We start from the raw sequence: 19373 nt of genomic DNA on the forward strand, positions 1-19373 counted from the left end.
AGGTGGGACGCTGGGCTCGATAGCGCGCGGGGCATGCTGGGAATCGTAGTAGCCCAGCTTCGGCGGGGGGCCCTCGGCGGGCCGAGACGACGTTCTACGGGAAAAGGGGCGCAGGGCACTCTGGGAAGTGTAGTCCAGGTGCCTTAGCAATGGAGTCGTGGTGGGAGTCGAGGTTCCTGGAAGGGGTTGACGCTTGAAAACAGGTAGGTTCGCGGAGTCGCGCGATTCGCGGCCGAACTCGGGCGAACCGAGGGATGCGGGCGTGCAGGAAGCCTCCGCTGATCCCGGAGCGGGGAGCCGTGTTGCCATGGAAACCTCGCGCTAGACTCGGGCGCAGCCCTGGAGCTGGGGAACTAGGGCTGTTCTCCGCTATGGTCCGGAAGTCCTCCGGGGGCTCCATGGAACTGGGTTGAATTCGCAGTGAATTTGGGCCTCGACGAGACATGAAGCTGGAAGAGCCCTCTAGCGCCAAAGTAGAAAAAGAAGCAGAGTTTCGGCTTGGTTTGTGCTTGATTTTGTTGTCTTTAAACCATTGTATGTATCTGATGAGATGAAGGGCAGGGAAGCGTCACGCAAACTACAAGCAGTTTTCCTCAGTGCCCGGTGCTCTGCTGATTGCTGGGCAGTTAGAGATGAACGGGATTTCAACCCTCTGTGAAGAGGGGTGGATCGGGGAGATTGTCAAGATAGGATATTTGCGGAACTGGGTATTTGCAACCCCATGACTTTCCCCCTCTGCCTCCCCACCCCCAGCAGCTACAGTAAGAGCATCTATTCTTCGAATGCTCACTAAATGGTAAGTTGTGTTCCAGAGGCTTACGTCATCAAGTCACATGATAACGATACAGACACAGAAAGTGAGATCTGGTGCGAGAGACTGCTAATCAGTCTGTTCAAGATCTGTAGCGTAGTGGGATTAGAAACTGTTTTCCCACAGTGAGTTTTTGTAACCATTACTCAATACTGCCTTCTAGTGGCGAGACTTCCAGATTTCAGAAAAGGCTAAGTTTCTTTCTAGTTATTTCTTCCTTACTCATTTGAAACTGTTTTCTCTCTCTTCTCTCTCTCCCCCTCCCCCTCTTTCACTCCTTCCCTCCCTCTCTCTCTCCCTCATCTTTTATGTTTGGAGGCATGGTCTCACTGTAGCCCAGGCTGATCTGGAACTTTCTCTGTAGCTCCAGGCCTTTGTAGCCTCAGTCTCCTAGGACTAAAGGCGTGCTCCACCACTTCCGATGTCTACCAGTTCTAAATCAGATGCAGTCTTCTACTTATTTGACAGAACTTTCACTTGCATCATTATTATTTACTGTTCACCTTGTAATTTTTATGGAAGACTGATATTGTTAACCAAATAAAATGGTTTGTTTCAACTTTGTAAGATAAGACTTTTTGTAAAATAAGAATATAAAGAATGGGAGCCTAGCGTGGTGGCGCACGCCTTTAATCCCAGCACTTGGGAGGCAGAGGTAGGAGTTGGAGGCCACCCCGAGACTACATAGTGAAAAAAAAAAGAAGGGGAATGGATCAGAAGTGGTGGTGTATGCCAGAGGTAGGAGGATCACTATGAGTTCGAGGCCAGCCTAAAACTATATAGTGAATTCCAGGTCAGCCTAGGCTAGAGCAAGACCCTACTTTGAAACATCCCCCCCCCAAAAAAGAATGGGGATGGGAGAACCTAGTATGGAACTAGTATGAAAAGTTTGTTTCACTTTCTGTTTTTTTTGGGGGGGGGATGCCAGTTTCATTCAAACATTTACTGACTGCTAATTGTGGATGCTGTGAAGACTATAAAAATGATATCTTCAACTAATATTAAACCCCAACTATGGGAGTTTTTGTTTTCTCAAAAAGGAGTTTTGTTAATGAGTATTATCTTGTGGAATGCTTTCAACCCTCTGTGCCCCTGCCTGCCTGCCTGCCTGCCCTTCAAAAGAAAACAGGGGTTGAAGAGATGGCTTAGTAGTAAGGCACTGCCTACAAAGCCAAAGGACCCCAGTTCAACTCCCCAGGACCCACATAAGCCAGCTGCACAAGGTGGCCCATGTGTCTGAAGTTTGTTTGCAGCTGTTGGAGGCTCTGGTGTGCCCATTCTCTTTCTATCTGCTTCTTTCTCTCACACTATCTCTTATATAAATGAATAAATAAATAAAAAATATTTCTAAAAAAAAGAAAAGAAATCATTTCCCAAGGAAGCCTCGCCTGACATCCCTGCCCACTCCCATGCAGCTCGGACTGTACTGGGTGCTCGTGCAGTGCTGTGGAAGTACCCTCTTCAGAGCTCTTACCCCACTGTGTGGGAGTACTCTGTTCACTTGTCTGTTTTCTCCACAGATTGTGACGGTGACATTTAACTGTAGCTGAGCACAGGAAGCGTTTGTTTAATGAATGACTTATCCATTTAGGACCTAGTTAGATCCTGCAGATAATCCTGTGAATTGGTAAGTTCAGCTTTCATGAGATTTAGCCAGCTGACTTTAGCATTCAGAAACAGTCACCATAGCCTGTGGTTTTCATATAGAACAGATTAAATTTAATGATTTGCTTGCTCTCCCTTTATACTGAATTGAGATGGGAAACTAAGGCTCACAGAACGGCACCAGAGACTGAGTGGTGAATCAGTTTATTTTCCTTTTTTAAAAAAAATTGTTTATTTACTAGAGACAGAGAGAGGGAGAGGAGAGAAAGAGATTGAGAGAGAGATTGACGTGCCAGGGCCTCTAGCCACTGCAAACGAACTCCAGACACATGTGCCACCTTGTGCATCTGGCTTAGGTGGGACCTGGAGAATCGAACCTGGGTCCCTAGGCTTTGCAGGCAAGTGCCTTAATTGCTAAGCCATCTCTCCAGTCTGAATCAGTTTATTTTCACACCAGTATGGGCCCAAGGGAATCTCTTTCAAAGCCTGGACTCTAATTCTTGGTGGTTCAGAGCTTATATACTTTATCTTGGAGTAGTCTTACTATTACTAAGTCTCAGAACTCAAATCCCTGGCCTAGTGCCAGAGACCTTGAGTATGAAATAGGCAATTTTTATAGAAAACAGAAACAAATGATTAATTAGCAGAGAGATACTTGTAGCTGTGTTATGGAGATAAAAAGAAACACAAAATAATTTTCAGTACAAGTTAGAAGCTGCAATACAAACCATGGCCTTGAAACAGTACAAAAACTACAGTGTCAGCACGAAAGTCTATGCAGCATAGGGCATAACCAATATAAAAGTCTGTTGTAGTACGGGACATAACTTTGGGGCAGGAGCTTCTAAATTTCCTCACCCCAATTTTCATCTTAAATTACAATAGGATTCTTAACTTCCCTCTTTCTCTTTGTTCATTCATTTTTTCCTTCCTTCATTTATCCTTTTCTTCCCTTTTTGTTTTGTTTGAGACAGGGTTTCCCTATGTTGCCCAAGCTGACCTCCAACTCCCAGCTTTTGGTAACCCTTCTGCCTCAGCCTCCTGAGTAGTTGGGACTGTTGTCATAAAGTCTGTCCATGAATCTAAATGAATGGTTTAGTGAGTCATTCTCTTTAGTGTGCATGCTTAAGAATTGATCTGTTTGTAGCTGAGATCTGACACCAGCTGTTTTGCTTCTTCTCTGCCATTTGTAACAGCTAAGAGTTCACTGGGTCTGGCTCTTCGTGCTAACTTCAGCATGCTGCGACGAAAACCAACACGCCTGGAGCTAAAGCTGGATGACATTGAAGAGTTTGAGAGCATCCGGAAGGACCTGGAGGTAAGGGTACATTTTCAGAACTTTAGGACATGCTTTAATAGTTTGAACTTCGTGTAGCATTTATCTTCTCACACATGCAGCTTCTGAGAGGAAACTTATAGTGTCAATAGGATGTTTCGTCTTGGCAGGGGCAGTATGGCAGAGCAGGTGGCTGGGGTGTCACATTTTGTCACAGAAGCAAGGAGACAGTTTCAGTAAGCTAGCTTTGCACACTCAGTGGCCTGGGCTGAAAGCCTGAAGGCCCACCCTAAAAACCTCAAGGCCCACCCTCATTTACTCCAGCAAGACTATGAGGCTAGGGGCTGGAGAGATAGATGGCTTAGCAGTTAAACACTTGCCTGTGATGCCTAAGGTTTGAGGCTCGTAGCCCAGACTGCCCTGAACACGCCTGATCTTGCCTGATCTCAGAAGCTAAGGTTTGAGGCTCGATTCCCCAGCACCCATGGAAGCCAGATGTACAAGGTGGTGCATGCATCTGGAGTTTGTTTGCAATGGCTGGATGCCCTGGTGTGCCCATTGTCTCTCTGTCTCTCTGTCACTCAAATAAATAAAAATAAACAAATTAAAAAAAAAAAAAACACTATGAGGCTATGGAAGACCTTTTACATTCAAACCACCATACTTTGGAACCTCAGACTTGGCTACCCACAGTTGATTTGAAATCTATTTGGATGCTTTACAGGCATCTCAAACAAAATGTATTGGTTTCTAGTTACTACTATGACAAAGCACTATAAATTTGGAAGTTTAAAACAGTAGAAAATCCTCCTTTCACAGTCCTGTAAGTCACACTCTGAAGTCAGTATTACTGAAGTCAGTGTCAACAAGGTCATACATGCTCCCTCTAGGGGCTCCCTAGGGAGAAACATTTTTGTTGTTTGAGGCAAGGTCTCACACTAGCCTCAACTGATCTAGAACTTACTCTGTAGACCTGGCTGACCTTGAACTGACAGTGAGCCTCTTGCCCTAACCTCTAGAGTGCAGGGATTATAGGCGTAAACCACATGCCTGGCTAGGGACAATCTTTGCCTCAACTTTTCTGTTTGTTTATTTGAACGAGAGAGAGGCAGAAAGAGAGTGGGTGCGCCAGTGCTTTCAGTCCTGGTACACGAACTCCAAATGCATGCACCACCTTGTGCATCTGGCTTATATGGGTCTTGGAAAATCGAACCTGGGTCCTCTGGCTTCTTGGCAAGTGCTTTAACCGCTAAGCCATCCCTCCAGCCCTGCCTTGACTTTTCTAACATCTAGTGACTGTCCTTGTCTGTAACCTCATCACTTCAGTCTTGTCTTCTTAGTTATATACGTACTGCTTTTCTGCGTTAAATTTCCTCTGATTCTCATAAATATATGTAATTATTTTTTAGGGTACTTTTAGGGTTTGCCTAGATAATCCAAGGTAATGCTCCATCTCAAGATCCTAATCCCCAGATCTTTGCAGCTTGTTTATTATAAAATTATGTACAGCTAGGCATAGCAGTATACATACATCTTTAATCTCAGCACTTGGCAGGCAGAGGTAGGAGGATCACCAGGAGTTGGAGGCAAGTCTGGGGCTACATAGTGAGTTCCAGATAAGCCTGGGCTAGAGTGATACCCTCTGTCAACATCCCCACCCAAAGAAAAATCTGAGACAGTATTTATAGGGTCCAGAATAAGAATAATAGCCTTGGGGCCATTATTCAGCCTCCTACATTTAGTTTTAGTTTTAGTTTTTAAAGAAGGGGACTGGAGAGATGGCTCAGTGGTTAAATGCACTTGCTTGCAAAGTCTTACAGCTTAGGTTCAGTTGCCTAGTACCTATGTAAAGCCATATGCACAAAATGGCACATGCATCTGGAGTTTGTACTAGCAAGAGGCCCTGGTGACCTCCTTTTCTCTGTGTTCTCTCACTGCTTGTAAATAAATGAATAAATAAATAAATAATTTTCTTTTAAAGGGCAGCTGGAAAGATGGCTCAACAGTTAAAAGTACTTGCTTGCAAGGTGGGATAGCCTGGGTTTGATTCCCCAGTGCCCACATAAAGCCAGATGCACAAAGTGGTACACATTCATCCTCATTCTCCTTGCCAATAAATAAAGAAAAATATTAATTGGCAAGGACTGTGGATGTAGCTCAGTGTTACAGTATTTGCCTAGCATGTAGGCATTGCATTCCATCCCCAGTACCGTACACACACAAAAACTCTTTTTTTTTTTTTTTTTTTTTGGTTTTCCGAGGTAGGGTCTCATTCTAGCCCAGGCTGACCTGGAATTCACTATGGAGTCTCAGGGTGGCCTCGAACTCATGGTGATCCTCCTACCTCTGCCTCCCAAGTGCTGGGATTAAAGGTGTGTGCCACCACGCCAGGCTAAAAACTCTTGATTTATTGCTGAAACCAGCCATTTCATCATCCCTCTTAATGTCCTTCTAGCTGCTTCAGACAGGAGTCAAGCAGTTGTTACTGCATCTTCCCTCCCAGTCCCTCTCACCCTTTATATGCAGTCTGTCTGTCTGTCAGTCTTTTGATTCTAGATATTTATGATCTATTCATATCTTTTCATCACCACTCTTTTTTTTTTTTTTTTTTGGTTTTTCAAGGTAGGGTCTCACTCTGGCTCAGGCTGACCTGGAATTCACTATGTAGTCTCAGGGTGGCCTCGAACTCTCGGAGATCCTCCTACCTCTGCCTCCCGAGTGCTGGGATTAAAGGCGTGCGCCACCACGCCCGGCTTTCATCACCACTCTTAATGGCTATATTCTAAGTAACTGTTTCCTTGTACAACATTTCTTTATTTTCCTGAGACAGGAGCTCACTGTAGCACAGGATGCCCTTAAATTCATAGAAACCCTCCTGCTTCAGCGTTCCAAATACTGAGGTTAAAGGCATGAGTCACTGTACTCAGCTCTCTTTGTTCAATTTTAGTCATATTCTAAAAGGTCTGTCTCCATTTCTCTCTCTGTAGCCCATTCTCATCAAGCATATGGAATTTTTTTCTTTTTTGGAGGCAAGCTCAACAGACAGGCCTTTTCATTTTTTTCCCAAGAGAGCACGCCACCTTGTGCATATGTGCCACCTTGTTTACTTGTGTCACATTGTGCATCTGGCTTATGTAGAAGCTGGAGAGTTGAACTTGGGCCCTTAGGCTTCATCGGCAAGTACCTTAACTGCTAAGCCATCACTTTCTTCAGTCTTGGAGTGATTTTTGAGATTTTTAATTTTTGTTTATTATTATTTATTTATTTGAGAGTGACAGAGAGAGAGAGAAAGAGGCAGATAGAGAGAATGGGCGCGCCAGGGCCTCCAGCCACTGCAAACGAATTCCAGATGCGTGCGCCCCCTTGTGCATCTAGCTAACGTGGGTCCTGGGGAATCCAGCCACGAACCAGGGTCCTTAGGCTTCACAGGCAAGCGCTTAACCGCTAAGCCATCTCTCCAGCCCAGAGATTTTTTTCAGTACATTTCATCCCTCTTGTCTATAGTTTATTGCACCTGGAATCAAAGCCATGCTTGAAAAAATTATCTATGTGTGTATGTATGTATGGGCATGCCACGGCATGTATGGAGGTCAGATGACAACTGTGAGGTGTCTGTGCTCTTCCACATTAAAAATAAATTATTATTTGCAGGTGTGTAGGGGTTGGTGATGTCAGGGGTTGAGGAGTGCTGCCAGGGCCTCTTGCCATTGTAAATAAACTCCAGGCACTTGTTTCACTTTTTTTTTTTTTTTTAAAGATAGAGTCTCACTCTGGCCCAGGCTGACCTGGAATTAACTATGTAGTCTCAGGGTAGCCTTGAACTCATGGCAATCCTCCTACCTCTGCCTCCTCTAAGTGCTGGGATTACAGGTGTGCACGACTGCATCCAGCTTTTTTTAAAATTTATTTTATTTTATTATTTTTTAATTTTTTAGGTAGAGTTTTACTGTAGCCCAGGCTGACCTGGCACTTACTCTGTAGGCCCAGGCTGGCCTTGAGCTCACAGTGATTCTCCTACCTCTGTTTCCCAAGTGCTGGGATTAAAGGCATGCGCTACCACGCCTGGCTTGTTCCACTTTTTGTTTTGGTCTTATATGGGTATCTTGGGAATTGAACCCTGGCTGGCAAGCTTTGCAAGAAGTGCTTTTGACCACTGTGCCATCTTCTGTCTTCTACCTAGAAATAGGTTCACAAGCCTGGTATTCCCCTGGATACGTGCACCACTTTATATCTAGCTTTACGTGGATGCTGGGGAGAATTGAACTCAGATCAGCAGGCTTTATGAGCAGTGCCCTTAACTACTTAGCTGTCTCCCCAGCCTCAAATCTACACTTCTGTGTGAGTATGGCTGTGTGCCATGTTGGGGCATGTGTGGTGCTTGGATGTATATTGTGTGTGTTCATGTTGGAGTGTGAGTGTACAAATTCCACAGTATACTTGTGGAGATACAAGGACAACTTCAAGAATTGGTCTTTGCCCTCCACCTTGTCTTGGGGCAGGGTCTCTTCCCTGAATTTGCCAAACTAGCTAGCCAGTGAACTTGTGGGCAATTCTTCTGCCTTCACCTCCTTTCTCTTAGGCACAATGGGATCACAGACGCTACTGCTTACAGTGTCTGGTTTAACACAGATGCGGGGGATCCAAGTTGAGCTATTCATGCTTGTGTGGCAAGCACTTTATCCCCTGAGCTATCTCTTCAGCCCCTAAATATGTACTCTTTACCATGGCTTCCAAAGTTCTGTGTTCTAGCCCTTTCCAGTTCCTCCTCAGACACACTGACACACGAGACACACTGGCTTCCATAAACATACCAGGCTCTTGATCACTTCTGTGGCATTTGCACATATTTTCATTCAGGATTCCAGGTTACAGGATGGAGTCCCCCCAAATTTATGAACCCCAAGTTTTGGGTTCTGTTCTACTTTTAATAAAAAATTAGTAAAGGTGGACTCAAGGCTAAATTATGAATTACTAAGTTTGTTTAGGGAAAAATCACAGATTGTGGGGTTTATTAAGGAAGATTTTGGGATTTACGAAAAACTAAGGTCTGGAGAGATAGCTGAGCGGTTAAGCGCTTGCCTGTGAAGCCTAAGGATCCCGGTTCGAGGCTCAATTCCCCAGGACCCATGTAAGCCAGATGCACAAGGTGGCAAATGTGCCTGGAGTTTGTTTGCAGTGGCTGGAGGCCCTGATGCGCCCATTCTCTCTCTCACTCTCTGTCTCTTTCTCTCTCTTTCTGTCACTCTCAAATAAATAAAATAAAAAATAAACCAGAAGAAAAAGAAAAACTAAGGCCTTTAAAGATTAGGCTAAAGCTGCAAGCATGTGGACTTATGAGAAACTGAGGCTTTTCAAGAGAAAATAAGAGTAAAACTGCTGGCACTTGGAAAGTAGAATCTAGGCACTTATGTGGAGAGACTTAGGAGGAACCTGCATGGCTTTTGTCATGTGCTTTTCCATGAAGGGAAGTTATGAGGGAAATGGTGGGCTGGAGAGATTGCTTAGTGGGTAAGGCGCTTGCCTGCAAAGCCAAAGGACCCTGGTTCGTTTCTCCAGGACCCACGTAAGCAAGATGCACAAGGTGGCACATGTATCTGGAGTTGGTTTGCGGAAGCTGGAGGCTCTGATGCGCCCATTCTCTCTCTCTCTCTCAAATAAATAAAAATAAAATATATAAAGAGGCGAGGCTGAAGGAAAAAAATGAGAGCCAGATATCAGAGACTAGGAGATTTAGAGGAGAAATAAGTAATGAAGAAATAAGAAATGAAGATACACTCATGGTTACCCCAAGTTTAAAGAAATTACCCAGGTGGAGTTAGTGAGAGCACCCGTGTAGTAGATCTGGGGTTTAAGGAAAATATGCACATGGTAGATTAGAGACTGGAGGAAAATCGTTCATGTAATCAAAGTGAGAAGTTACTCCAAACTATAAAACAGGCAAAGAAAAAAGTTCTCCCAGACCAAGAAACAGTTTTATGTTCTCCCCACTCCCGGAGGGGAAGCCAGATTCGGGTGTGTACCTGTGGCCCACAGGAAGAGAGGCGGAACTGAGTGGCAGAGCCTGAAAACAGCTAAGCTGAGTGGAGTGGAGCAGGGCTGGAGCCTTTATAGGGAAGGGGAAGACCTGATTGGTTGGTAGGTTTGGTGGGCGGATCCAGAGCCAGCCTACCTGGGCCATCTGTCTAGGTAGCCCACTAGACTGTGGACAACAGGGGGCGCTGTAGATCAGCCTTAATCATATGTGTGCCATTTCTGTCAAGAGTTCTGTTCTTTTGTTAGGGTGAGACGGCATGTGGGGTGGCATGTCTTGATTCTAAGTCTCAATCTCTAAGTAAAACTGCCCTAAAAAAGCTAATCCCAGCACTTGGGAGGCAGAGATAGAAAGATTGCCGTGAGTTTGAGGCCACCCTGAGACTACATAGTGAATTCCAGGTAAGCCTGAGCTAGAGTGAGACCCTACCTCAAAAAACTGAAAGAAAAAAAAAAGCTAGCTCTCTCCTATCCTCCTTCAGCTTCTCTCTGCTTGGGGTGCTTGCCCTTTTTCTCATTTTGGAGAAGGTCTCACTCTAGACCAGGCTGACCTGGAATTCACTCTGTAGCTCAGGCTGGTCTTACACTCATGGCAGTCCTCCTACTTCAGCCTCCCAAATGCTGCTTTTAAAGGTGCACACCACCACACCTGGCCTGCTGCTTGTCCTTTCATCCAGTATTAATTGAAATGTCACCTTCCTGGTATAGAGGGCTCTTTGGACACCAAATATGCTAGATATGACATTCTTTTTTTTATATAATATATTTAACTTATTTATTTATTTATTTGACAGAGAGACTGGGAGAGGGAGGAGGAGAGAGAGAAAATAGGTGTGCAGGACCTCTAGCCGCTGCAAGCAAACTTCAGATTCATGTGCCACCTTGTATATCTGGCTTACATGGGTCCTGGGGATTTGAACCTGGGTTCTTTGGCTTTACAGGCAAGTGCCTTAACTGCTAAGCCATCTCTCCAGTCCATATATGTCATTCTTATCCATGCTGCCTTTATCTCAGTAGCTCTCACATAGCACCATGTATATAATTTTTTTTGATTTTGTGTGTGTGTGTTTATGTGTGTGAGAGATCATGTGCTTGCCATGATACATAGACAGAGACCTTAACTACTAAGCCATCTCCCCAGCCCAGGCTTTTTGTCTTTTATTTTTTTTTGTGTGTGACAGGGTCTCACTGTGTAGCCCAGGCTGGCCTTGAGCTCATGATGGTCCTCTTGGTCAGCCTCTTGATTATAGGCCTGTTCCACCATGGCTGGCAAAGATGAGTTGTTTTTGTTTGAGTCAAAGTAGGGTCTCACTCTAGCCCAAGCTGACCTGCAACTCACTTTATAATAGTCCCAGGCTGGCCTCAAACTCACAGTGACCTTTCTACCTCTGCCTCCTGAGTGCTGGGGTTAAAGTTATGCACCACCATGCTTAGCTAAGATGAATTCTTTTTCAAAAAAATATTTGTGTGTGGGTGGGCATGGGTTTGCACACATAGGTATATTGGCATGCCAGAATCTTGTTGCTACAAACTCTAGACATATGAACTACTTTTTGCATCTGGTTTTACATGGGTGCTAGACAATTAAACCTGGCCCAGCAGGCTTTGTAAGCAAGTACCTTTAACTGCTGAGCCATCTTCCCAGCTCAAGATGAGTTGTTTTGTTTTGTTTTTCTTTTCTAATGTTTTTGTTTTTTATGTTTATTTATTTATTTGAAAGTGACAGGCAGAGAGAGAGAGAGAGAGGGAGGGAGGGAGGGAGGGAGGGAGGGAAGGAGGGAGAATATGGGCATGCCAGGGCCTCCAGCTACTGCAAACGAACTCCAGACGCATGTGCCCCCCTGTGCATCTGGCTAACGTGTGTCCTGGGGAATTGAGCCTCGAACCGGGGTCCTTAGGCTTCACAGGCAAGTGCTTAACCACTAAGCCCTCTCTTCAGCCCTTGTTTTTTTTTTTTTAAATTATTTATTTATTTATTTGAGAGCGACAGACACAGAGAGAAAGACAGATAGAGGGAGAGAGAGAGAATGGGCGTGCCAGGGCTTCCAGCCTCTGCAAACGAACTCCAGACGCGTGCACCCCCTTGTGCATCTGGCTAACGTGGGACCTGGGGAACCGAGCCTCGAACCAGGGTCCTTAGGCTTCACAGGCAAGCACTTAACTGCTAAGCCATCTGTCCAGCCCCCTTGTTTTGTTTTTTGAGGTAGGGTCTCACTCTAGCCCAGGCTGACCTGGAATTCACTATGTAGTCTCAAGGTCATCTCAAACTCATGGCGATCCTCCTACCTCTGCCTCCCAAGTGCTGGTGTGCGCCACCACACCCACAGGCTTAAAAAGATTTTTGGTGTGCATGTGTGTATATGTGGTGTGGTATGCGCATATATAGTGCATGCACATGTGTATGTGTGTGGAGGACAAAGAATGCGTGTCTCATTATTTTCTAATCTGACCAGTGAGTCCCAGTGGTTCTCCAGTCTTGGCCCTCTTCAGGACTGGGTTTCAGGCAGTTTTTTACATGAGTACTGAGGATCCATCTTAGGCTCTTTCAGTGTCATTTGTACAGCAAATGCTGTTGCCCACTGAGCCTTCTCTTTACCTCCCTCATTTTGCTTCCTAGAACTTGTTTTCATAACGATACTTGGGATAAGATAGGATAAACTAGACACTAATCAGGAAGTTCATCGTATTTGTCACATGAAAGGTGTAATCAGGAAATGGCAAGGCTGGTATGAGTGCCCATGGTCGAGGTTAGCTGGCTTTAGTGTCCTTTACCTCGTGGTCTCAGGCTTCAGGGCCAGCAGAGTCTCGCTGCAACCATTCTGCATCAAACAGGAGGAGCTGAGGTGGGCCTCTGGGCTGATGGGCTGCTGAGCCCAAGGGCAGCAGAGCTCCCCTCAAAGCCTGGGCCTGTTTCCTAGAAGTTGTCTGCAGTCACATTTGCCATTGGAAGAGCTTTATCACTGGCCTGAAATACTTCAAGAAAGGACAGAAAAGCCAGAGGGAGAAGACAGGGAAGCATCAAAGTCCTTTCTTTACTTGGGAGACCATTTTCCCTCAGAACTCACACTGGAGAGCCCAAAATTGGCAAGGACTACCTGGGTCAGTGTGTATTTATTTTTCTTTTTGTCTTTGCTTATTTCCCTAATATCTGTCCAGAAGAACTGATTCAATTCATGGCTGAAATAGATAGTAATTCCACTGTTCATCACTGTTGACCCAGAGAGGGACACAAAAGGAGCCATTGCGAATTATGTGAGTTTTCTCCAAAACTGGTTGGTTTGTGTGGCACAAAAGAAGAGATGAAGTTAGTGGCCAGAGCATGTAGAGTGTATTACAAGCCTACCCTGAGGACGAAGATGAGGATTACACAGTGGAACATGCAATAATGAAACACTTGTTTGGACCAGATGGAGGGGTTCTAGATTATTTTGGTCAGAACAAGAAGAACACAGAAATATTTGGTTCATTTGCTGCATACAGGGCACATAAGATACAGAGGCAGCTGGACTAGAGTTACTGGATGCAGAATTCTCTTGCAAGAGAGGCAGAGTCTTTTCTTCCATAGGAGCCATTATTTAATGCAGCCTACAGAATAGCCTTCATACCTTGAGAATATCTATGTAGATGGGAAGTTACCCTTGGGTTTCCCTAAAACTTGGAACTGAACGTTACAACCCACAGCCTGCTGAATGTCTACCATGAGTCTGAAGGACCAGGGTAAGTAGGAAAGCAGGTTTCACAGAAGAAAGTGGGGAAAGTGCCCCAGAGCATCCCTGGGTATCAGGGCCCTCCAGGCAGTGTTGCTGTCTCTCCAGTGTCTTGGACCTTGTTCATACAGATTGTGGAACTAAATTCTAAAGAAAAGAATGTAACTTCTCATAGTACTCCTGCTGTTTTCATCTTAGGTGCTTGGTGGATGATACTCAAGACAGGCTTTGCACCATGTAAAGTTAACTTGTTTACTTGAAAGCAAAAGTTTGGTCTTAAGCTGGGCATGGTGGCGCACATCTTTAATCCCAGCACTCAGGAGGCAGAGGTGGGAGGATCGCAGTGAGTTTGAGGCCACCATGAGACTACATAGTGGATTCCAGGTCAGTCTGAACTAGGGTGAATCCCTACCTCAAAAAAACAAGACAAAACAAAGTTTAGTCTTCCTTGTAAATGGCAGTCACTGTCAGGCCTGCATTTTATTCCCCATTAACATACTGCTTTAACTATGTAAGAAGAAAAACTATTATTTGGGGACCGCTGTTAGTTTGGTTCCTGTATAGGTCTTTTTATATAGATATTTTAATGTCTAGATGATTTGCTAGGTAGTCAATGATATTCCAAGTGGACAGAAGAGGATATTAAGCATGAATCTATTTTTCTTTATGTGTCAGATTGTACTGTACATAAAATAAAGGTGTGATCAGTTTTGTTTACAATTAAAGGTAGCTTCAGAAAATTTCAGATTTTTGAGTACTCTAGATTTTGGATCTTTTAGAGATGCTCAACCTGAATACAAGTACTCTAAAATCTGAAAACTGAAACACTCTAGATAGAGGGTCCTCAGCCTGTCCTGTATCTGATTCACTGTAGTCCTTGGATGTTGGAGTTGAGGTGCACACAGTTGGTGAGTAGGTGGTCTAGAATGGTGCTAATTCCAGTGATTCGAGCTACTGAGCAGTTCTTCCAGTGTGAACTCTAGATAAAGAATCTACTCACATTTTTAGAGAAATTTCCTGTTATTTGCATCATCTTTATAGTCAGGCAATGGTAGTTATGGGGTGCATTTTAATCTTTGAAAATTATCAAACTAAGACATACTTTGTGAAATCCATAGTCACTTAAGAGTCCAACCTTTTGTCCAAAGGCAAAATGAAGCCTGCCTCTTCATCTGCATATTGAATTTGAATTGGAAGGGTCAAGTATGATCTCAGAATGGCAATAAACACTATTGTCTGGTCACCCCCAACATGACTCCAGCCATTGCTGCCACAAGATGGAGAAGGGCCATGAGTCAAAGTAACCAGCAAAGTTGAAAAAATGTTACAGATCTGAGCTTTGAAAGTGCAGATGACAGTTCAGGGAATATTTGAAGGGATGAGGTACACTGTGGTGGTTTGGATATAATTGTCCCCCATGTATTTACACTTCCTACTTAGTCTGCAGCAGGTGGAGCCCTGTGGTAGGAAGTGTGTCACTGTGGGGGGTGGAGGGGTGGACCTTGAGTCCAGCCCTACTCTGTGTTCAGAGCTAGCTTGCTCTTACTGCTCTTTTTCTCTGCCCCTTCCTCCCTTCCCGTCTGTTTCTGCTGTGAATATATGTGATGAGCTGGCATCATGCTTTCTCCACCATGATAAAGCTTCTTCTGGAAACTGTAAGCTTGAACTAAACCCTTTCCTCCCACAAGGTGCTTCTGGTCAGCTGCTTTGTTCCACCAGTAAGAAGCTGACTGCTATACTGTCTGGTAATAAAAGACCCCTCCCTCCCAAACAAAATGCTCATGAGTTTTGGCCTTGTTACTTTTGTGTACCCAACCACACAAGGTTGGTAGACACACAGTAACTTTTAGAGAGGATCATATGAGCCTCATGCACACTCAGCGGTGAAAAAGATTGTTGGTGGAGTTAAGTTCAGACGAGTGTAGTTTAAGAGACTATTTTGAGGCTGGGCATGGTAGCACACACCTTTAATCCCAGCACTCAGGAGGCAGAGGTAGGAGGATTGCTGAGTTTGAGGCCAGCCTGAGACTACATAGTGAATTCCAGGTCAGCCTGGACCTAGAGTAAGACCCTTTTGGAAAGAAAGAGAGAGAGAGAGACTACTTTGAAATGTGTGGCAAGATTGGAAACAGTAATTGTGGAAGACAGTGGAAGAAAGGATTTGCTTATAACTTGTGATGCTGTATGACACAGTTGATAACTAATTGTTCAGAAAGGCCATATGATTGACATATTTGTGACATGGAAAAGGCCTTCTACACAAGATGCACTCCACCAGACCACTAAGAGGCCACAAGGGTACATGTGGCCATGGGTATGGAAGTGGTGAAGGTAGTTTTTTTTTTTTTTTTCAAGGTAGAGTCTCACTCTAGCTCAGGCTGACCTGGAATTCACTATGTAGTCTCAGGGTGGCCTTGAACTCATGGCAATCCTCCTACCTCTGCCTCCCAAGTGCTGGGATTAAAGACGTGTGCCACCATGCCCGGCCATGAAGGTAGTTTTGATAGAAGAAGAGACTGTACTGGTGGAGGTGTTGATAGGAGAGCCAACACCTTACGGTGGATGCTGTGGTGGCACTGTGGATTTGAAGGTAGAACTGCTTACAGCACCACAGTATGGGAACTGAGAAGGTAGATATCGTGGTGACAGTGAAGGAATTTTTGTCTCTGGCGTGATTATACTGCTGGTGAGAACTGTATGACTATGAGAGCGGACAGCAGCAGTCAAATTATGGACCCATGAACCGAGAAGTTTTGGTCAAATTCTTGGTGTTTCTGGAAATGGTAACAGAATTCTTTGTTTTTTGGATAAGTTCTCACTATGTTGCTGTCATACTTAGGTGAGAGTTGCCAGGATAGCTACAAGTTACTTTGAGACAGTTGTCCCAGATACATTAGAAGAACCCTAAAAGTCTGTCACAAAGGAAATAATGACCTATTGGCATGAAGGTTCCTTAGTTTAAACAGGAAATCCTTCCTGTTCAGGACAGCCACAGCCACAGTTTGCAACAAGTGCAGCTATTGGTTGATGCAGTGTAGCGTCAGTTGGATGTACACCAAAGTCTCTTAATCTGTTGTAGCTCTGCAGCCTCTTCTAGCCTCTTTCCATTACATTAGGTTTATTGCCCTGTGAATTGAGGTAGTAGTGGTACCAGGAATAAAAAAGGAAATTTTAACTTTAAAAAAAAAAAAAAAGGGTGGGCTGGAGAGATGGCTTAGCGGTTAAGCACTTGCCTGTGAAGCCTAAGGACCCCGGTTCGAGGCTCGGTTCCCCAGGTCCCACGTTAGCCAGATGCACAAGGGGGCGCACGCGTCTGGAGTTCGTTTGCAGAGGCTGGAAGCCCTGGCGCGCCCATTCTCTCTCTCTCCCTCTATCTGTCTTTCTCTCTGTGTCTGTCGCTCTCAAATAAACAAACAATTAATTAATTAATTAATTAATTAATAAAGGGTGAGGCAATGGGTAAGTGGGTAAGAACACTTGCTGTGTAAGCACTAGGGCCTGAGTTTGATCCCCAGCACTTGTTTAAACCCTGGTTGTGGCCATGCATGCCGGTATCCCCACTGCTGATGGAGACGGGGTTACTGGGGCTTCCTGGTCAGCCAGTCTGGAAAAGAAGTAGCAGCTCTACATTCTGTGAGAGACTCCATCTCAAGAATAGTGTAGAAGAGCATAGCAGAGGACACCCCGCATTCTCTTCTGGCCTATGCATGCATCTGTACACATATACACGCACACCTCATATAAACACAAAATTAAAATAAAGTTTATGTTTAGGGCTGGAGAGATTGCTTAGCAGTGAAGGTGCTTGGCTGCAAAGCCAAAGAACCCAGGTTCGATTCTCCAGGACCCACATAAGCTGGATGCACAAGGTGACACATGGATGTGGAGTTCGTTTGCAGTAGCTGGAGGCCCTGGCACACCTATTCTCTATCTATCAAATAAATAAAATAATAAAAAAATTTAAGTTTAAAAAAGTTTTAAATGTTCCCAGAGGGTTATAAAAATTAAAAAATTTAAGCCGGGCATAGTGGCGCACGCCTTTAATCCCAGCACTCGGGAGGCAGAGGTAGGTGGATTGCTGTGATTTCAAGGCCACCCTGAGACTCCATAGTGAATTCCAGGTCAGCTTCAGCTAGAGCGAGACCCTACCTTGAAAAAAAAAAATTAAAATATTGAAAAAACCAGAATGAAGTTCCCAAACTCAGACCTTTTGGTAAGATAGTCTGAACCTCTCTAAGTGTTTCTTGCAATCTTTGGGAGCCAGTCAGGTAGGTTTCAGTGTCACTGTTTTGCCAGTCATATTATTTGCTTGTTCTCTCTGCCCGTATCCTGTAACTCAGCTGGAGCTCCCTCTGAGCTCCCGCACCACCCCTCCCACTCCTCACTCTTTCTTGTGTCTCTCTGTGAGCTTCCTTCCGTCAAAGCCCTGAGCACCGTATGGCCATTTCCCTTTGAGACTGTGACATCCTGATGCATAGGGCCTTATCTTTTATCCCTCTTGTAATTGTCTTAACCCTCGGATTTTTGGTTTATTATTGGCCCTGACCCTGTCCATTTCCCATACTTAGTACATGGTAGATGTTAGATAAATATCTGCTAGTTAAAGAAAAAAAGGTTGCCTCACTTCCTAAATTTTTTATACTTTCAGACTCGTAAGAAACAGAAGGAAGAGGTGGATGTTGTAGGAAGCAGTGATGGAGAAGGAGCTATTGGGCTCAGCAGTGACCCCAAGAGCCGGGAACAAATGATTAATGATCGAATTGGTTATAAACCCCAACCTAAGCCCAACAACCGCTCATCTCAATTTGGAAGCTTTGAGTTTTAGAGATGGATTCTCTTGTGCGACGGAGCCCTGGAATGGAATAAAATGATGGCAGCAGTACCACCCAAATTTAGAAAATTGAGTGCTTGGAGCCAAGCAGAATATTTTCCTTACTGCAAGGAGAAATAACTTCTGCATGAAATTACTGAAGATTTTTCAACTTTCATGCAAAGCTGGGATCCAAATTCTGATTTGTCTCTCAAAAATTTGACTGTGGAAAGCTTACCTGATTTCTGTTTTTAAAAATAAATATATTTTTGGAAAAATGTGAGACATTCATAACATGATAGCACTGGCTGACCCCCAGGTTTTGATAGGTCGTTGTTACAAAAGGTGACATAATTCTTTACTAATGACTGAACATTGAGCACCTCCCATTAAGCCCTGTGCCTCACTTAACTCATTTATTCAGTGTGTATTTGTTGAGAGCTGACCATGTGCAGTAAACAAAGATGCCTGCCTGAATATAGTGGCTCATGGCTATCATTCCAGCACTTGGGAGACTGAGGCAGGTGGATAGCCATGAGTTTGAGGCCAGCCTGAGTTACAGAGTGAGGCCCTGTCTCACAAACAAAACCTTGCTGGGCGTGGTAGTGCACACCTTTAGTCCCAGCACACAGGAGGCAGAAGTAGGAGGATCACTGAGTTCAAGGCCACCCTGGGATTATAATGAATCCCAGGTCAGCTAGTGCTTGAGAAAGATGCTGCCTCACAACAAAATAAAGCAACACAAAAACCAGGCTGAGGAGTGGGTTCAGTGGGTAAAGGACTTGCTATGCAAATGTGAGACGCTGAGTTTGAATCCCCAGAACCCCAGAGCCAGACTAGGCAGCTCAAATCTGTAATCCTGGCACTCCTGTGGCAAGATAGGAGGTGGAGACAGGATTCCCAGAAGCTCGTGGGCCAGGTCATTTGGCACATACAGTGGTGAAATGAGGCCCAGTTTAAACAAGGTGGAAGGTGAGGACCCACGCCCGTGCCCGCTGATCTCCACACATGTGCTGTTGTATGTTGCCAAGAAGGACAAAGATTTTTGCGTTTGTGGAAAGGAGTCTGGTGACTAAATCTGAACAAGTTGTAGGTGCCAGATCCACTTACAGATGGCCTTGTGCACCGGCAACA

General features: G+C 44.7%; 1 protein-coding gene and 1 pseudogene across 4 annotated transcripts; both read left to right on the forward strand.

Annotated features, from left to right (window-relative positions):
- Window positions 1-67: 67 nt before the first annotated feature.
- On the forward strand, window positions 68-18716 carry Cdc26 (cell division cycle 26). Of its 4 annotated transcripts, none has more exons than XM_045132760.1 (4): window positions 129-203; window positions 2332-2438; window positions 3613-3734; window positions 18078-18716. In XM_045132760.1, exons 3-4 carry the CDS (start codon window positions 3654-3656, stop codon window positions 18252-18254), a joined length of 258 nt encoding a protein of 85 aa, XP_044988695.1. In that variant the 5' UTR covers window positions 129-203; window positions 2332-2438; window positions 3613-3653; the 3' UTR covers window positions 18255-18716. The 4 variants fall into 4 exon arrangements, with proteins under 4 accessions (XP_004662771.1, XP_044988695.1, XP_044988690.1 ...); XM_045132776.1 differs by lacking the exon at window positions 129-203 and adding an exon at window positions 778-796; XM_004662714.2 differs by lacking the exon at window positions 2332-2438 and having other exon boundaries at window positions 68-203.
- LOC123453320 lies at window positions 3870-13233 on the forward strand (annotated as a pseudogene).
- Window positions 18717-19373: the final 657 nt, after the last annotated feature.

The sequence above is a fragment of the Jaculus jaculus genome, chromosome 1, assembly GCF_020740685.1.
Source record: "Jaculus jaculus isolate mJacJac1 chromosome 1, mJacJac1.mat.Y.cur, whole genome shotgun sequence".
NCBI classification, from domain to species: Eukaryota; Metazoa; Chordata; class Mammalia; order Rodentia; family Dipodidae; genus Jaculus; species Jaculus jaculus.

What these genes read in the sequence shown, in the direction of transcription:
- Cdc26 (XM_045132755.1), top strand. Translation starts at nt 444, where the DNA reads ATGAAGCTGGAAGAGCCCTCTAGCGCCAAAGTAGAAAAAGAAGCAGAG. An exon ending in AGAAGCAGAGTTTCGGCTTG is followed by an intron (nt 502 to 3,612) that starts GTTTGTGCTTGA and finishes CATTTGTAACAG; the next exon opens with CTAAGAGTTCACTGGGTCTG. An exon ending in GCATCCGGAAGGACCTGGAG is followed by an intron (nt 3,735 to 18,077) that starts GTAAGGGTACAT and finishes TTATACTTTCAG; the next exon opens with ACTCGTAAGAAACAGAAGGA.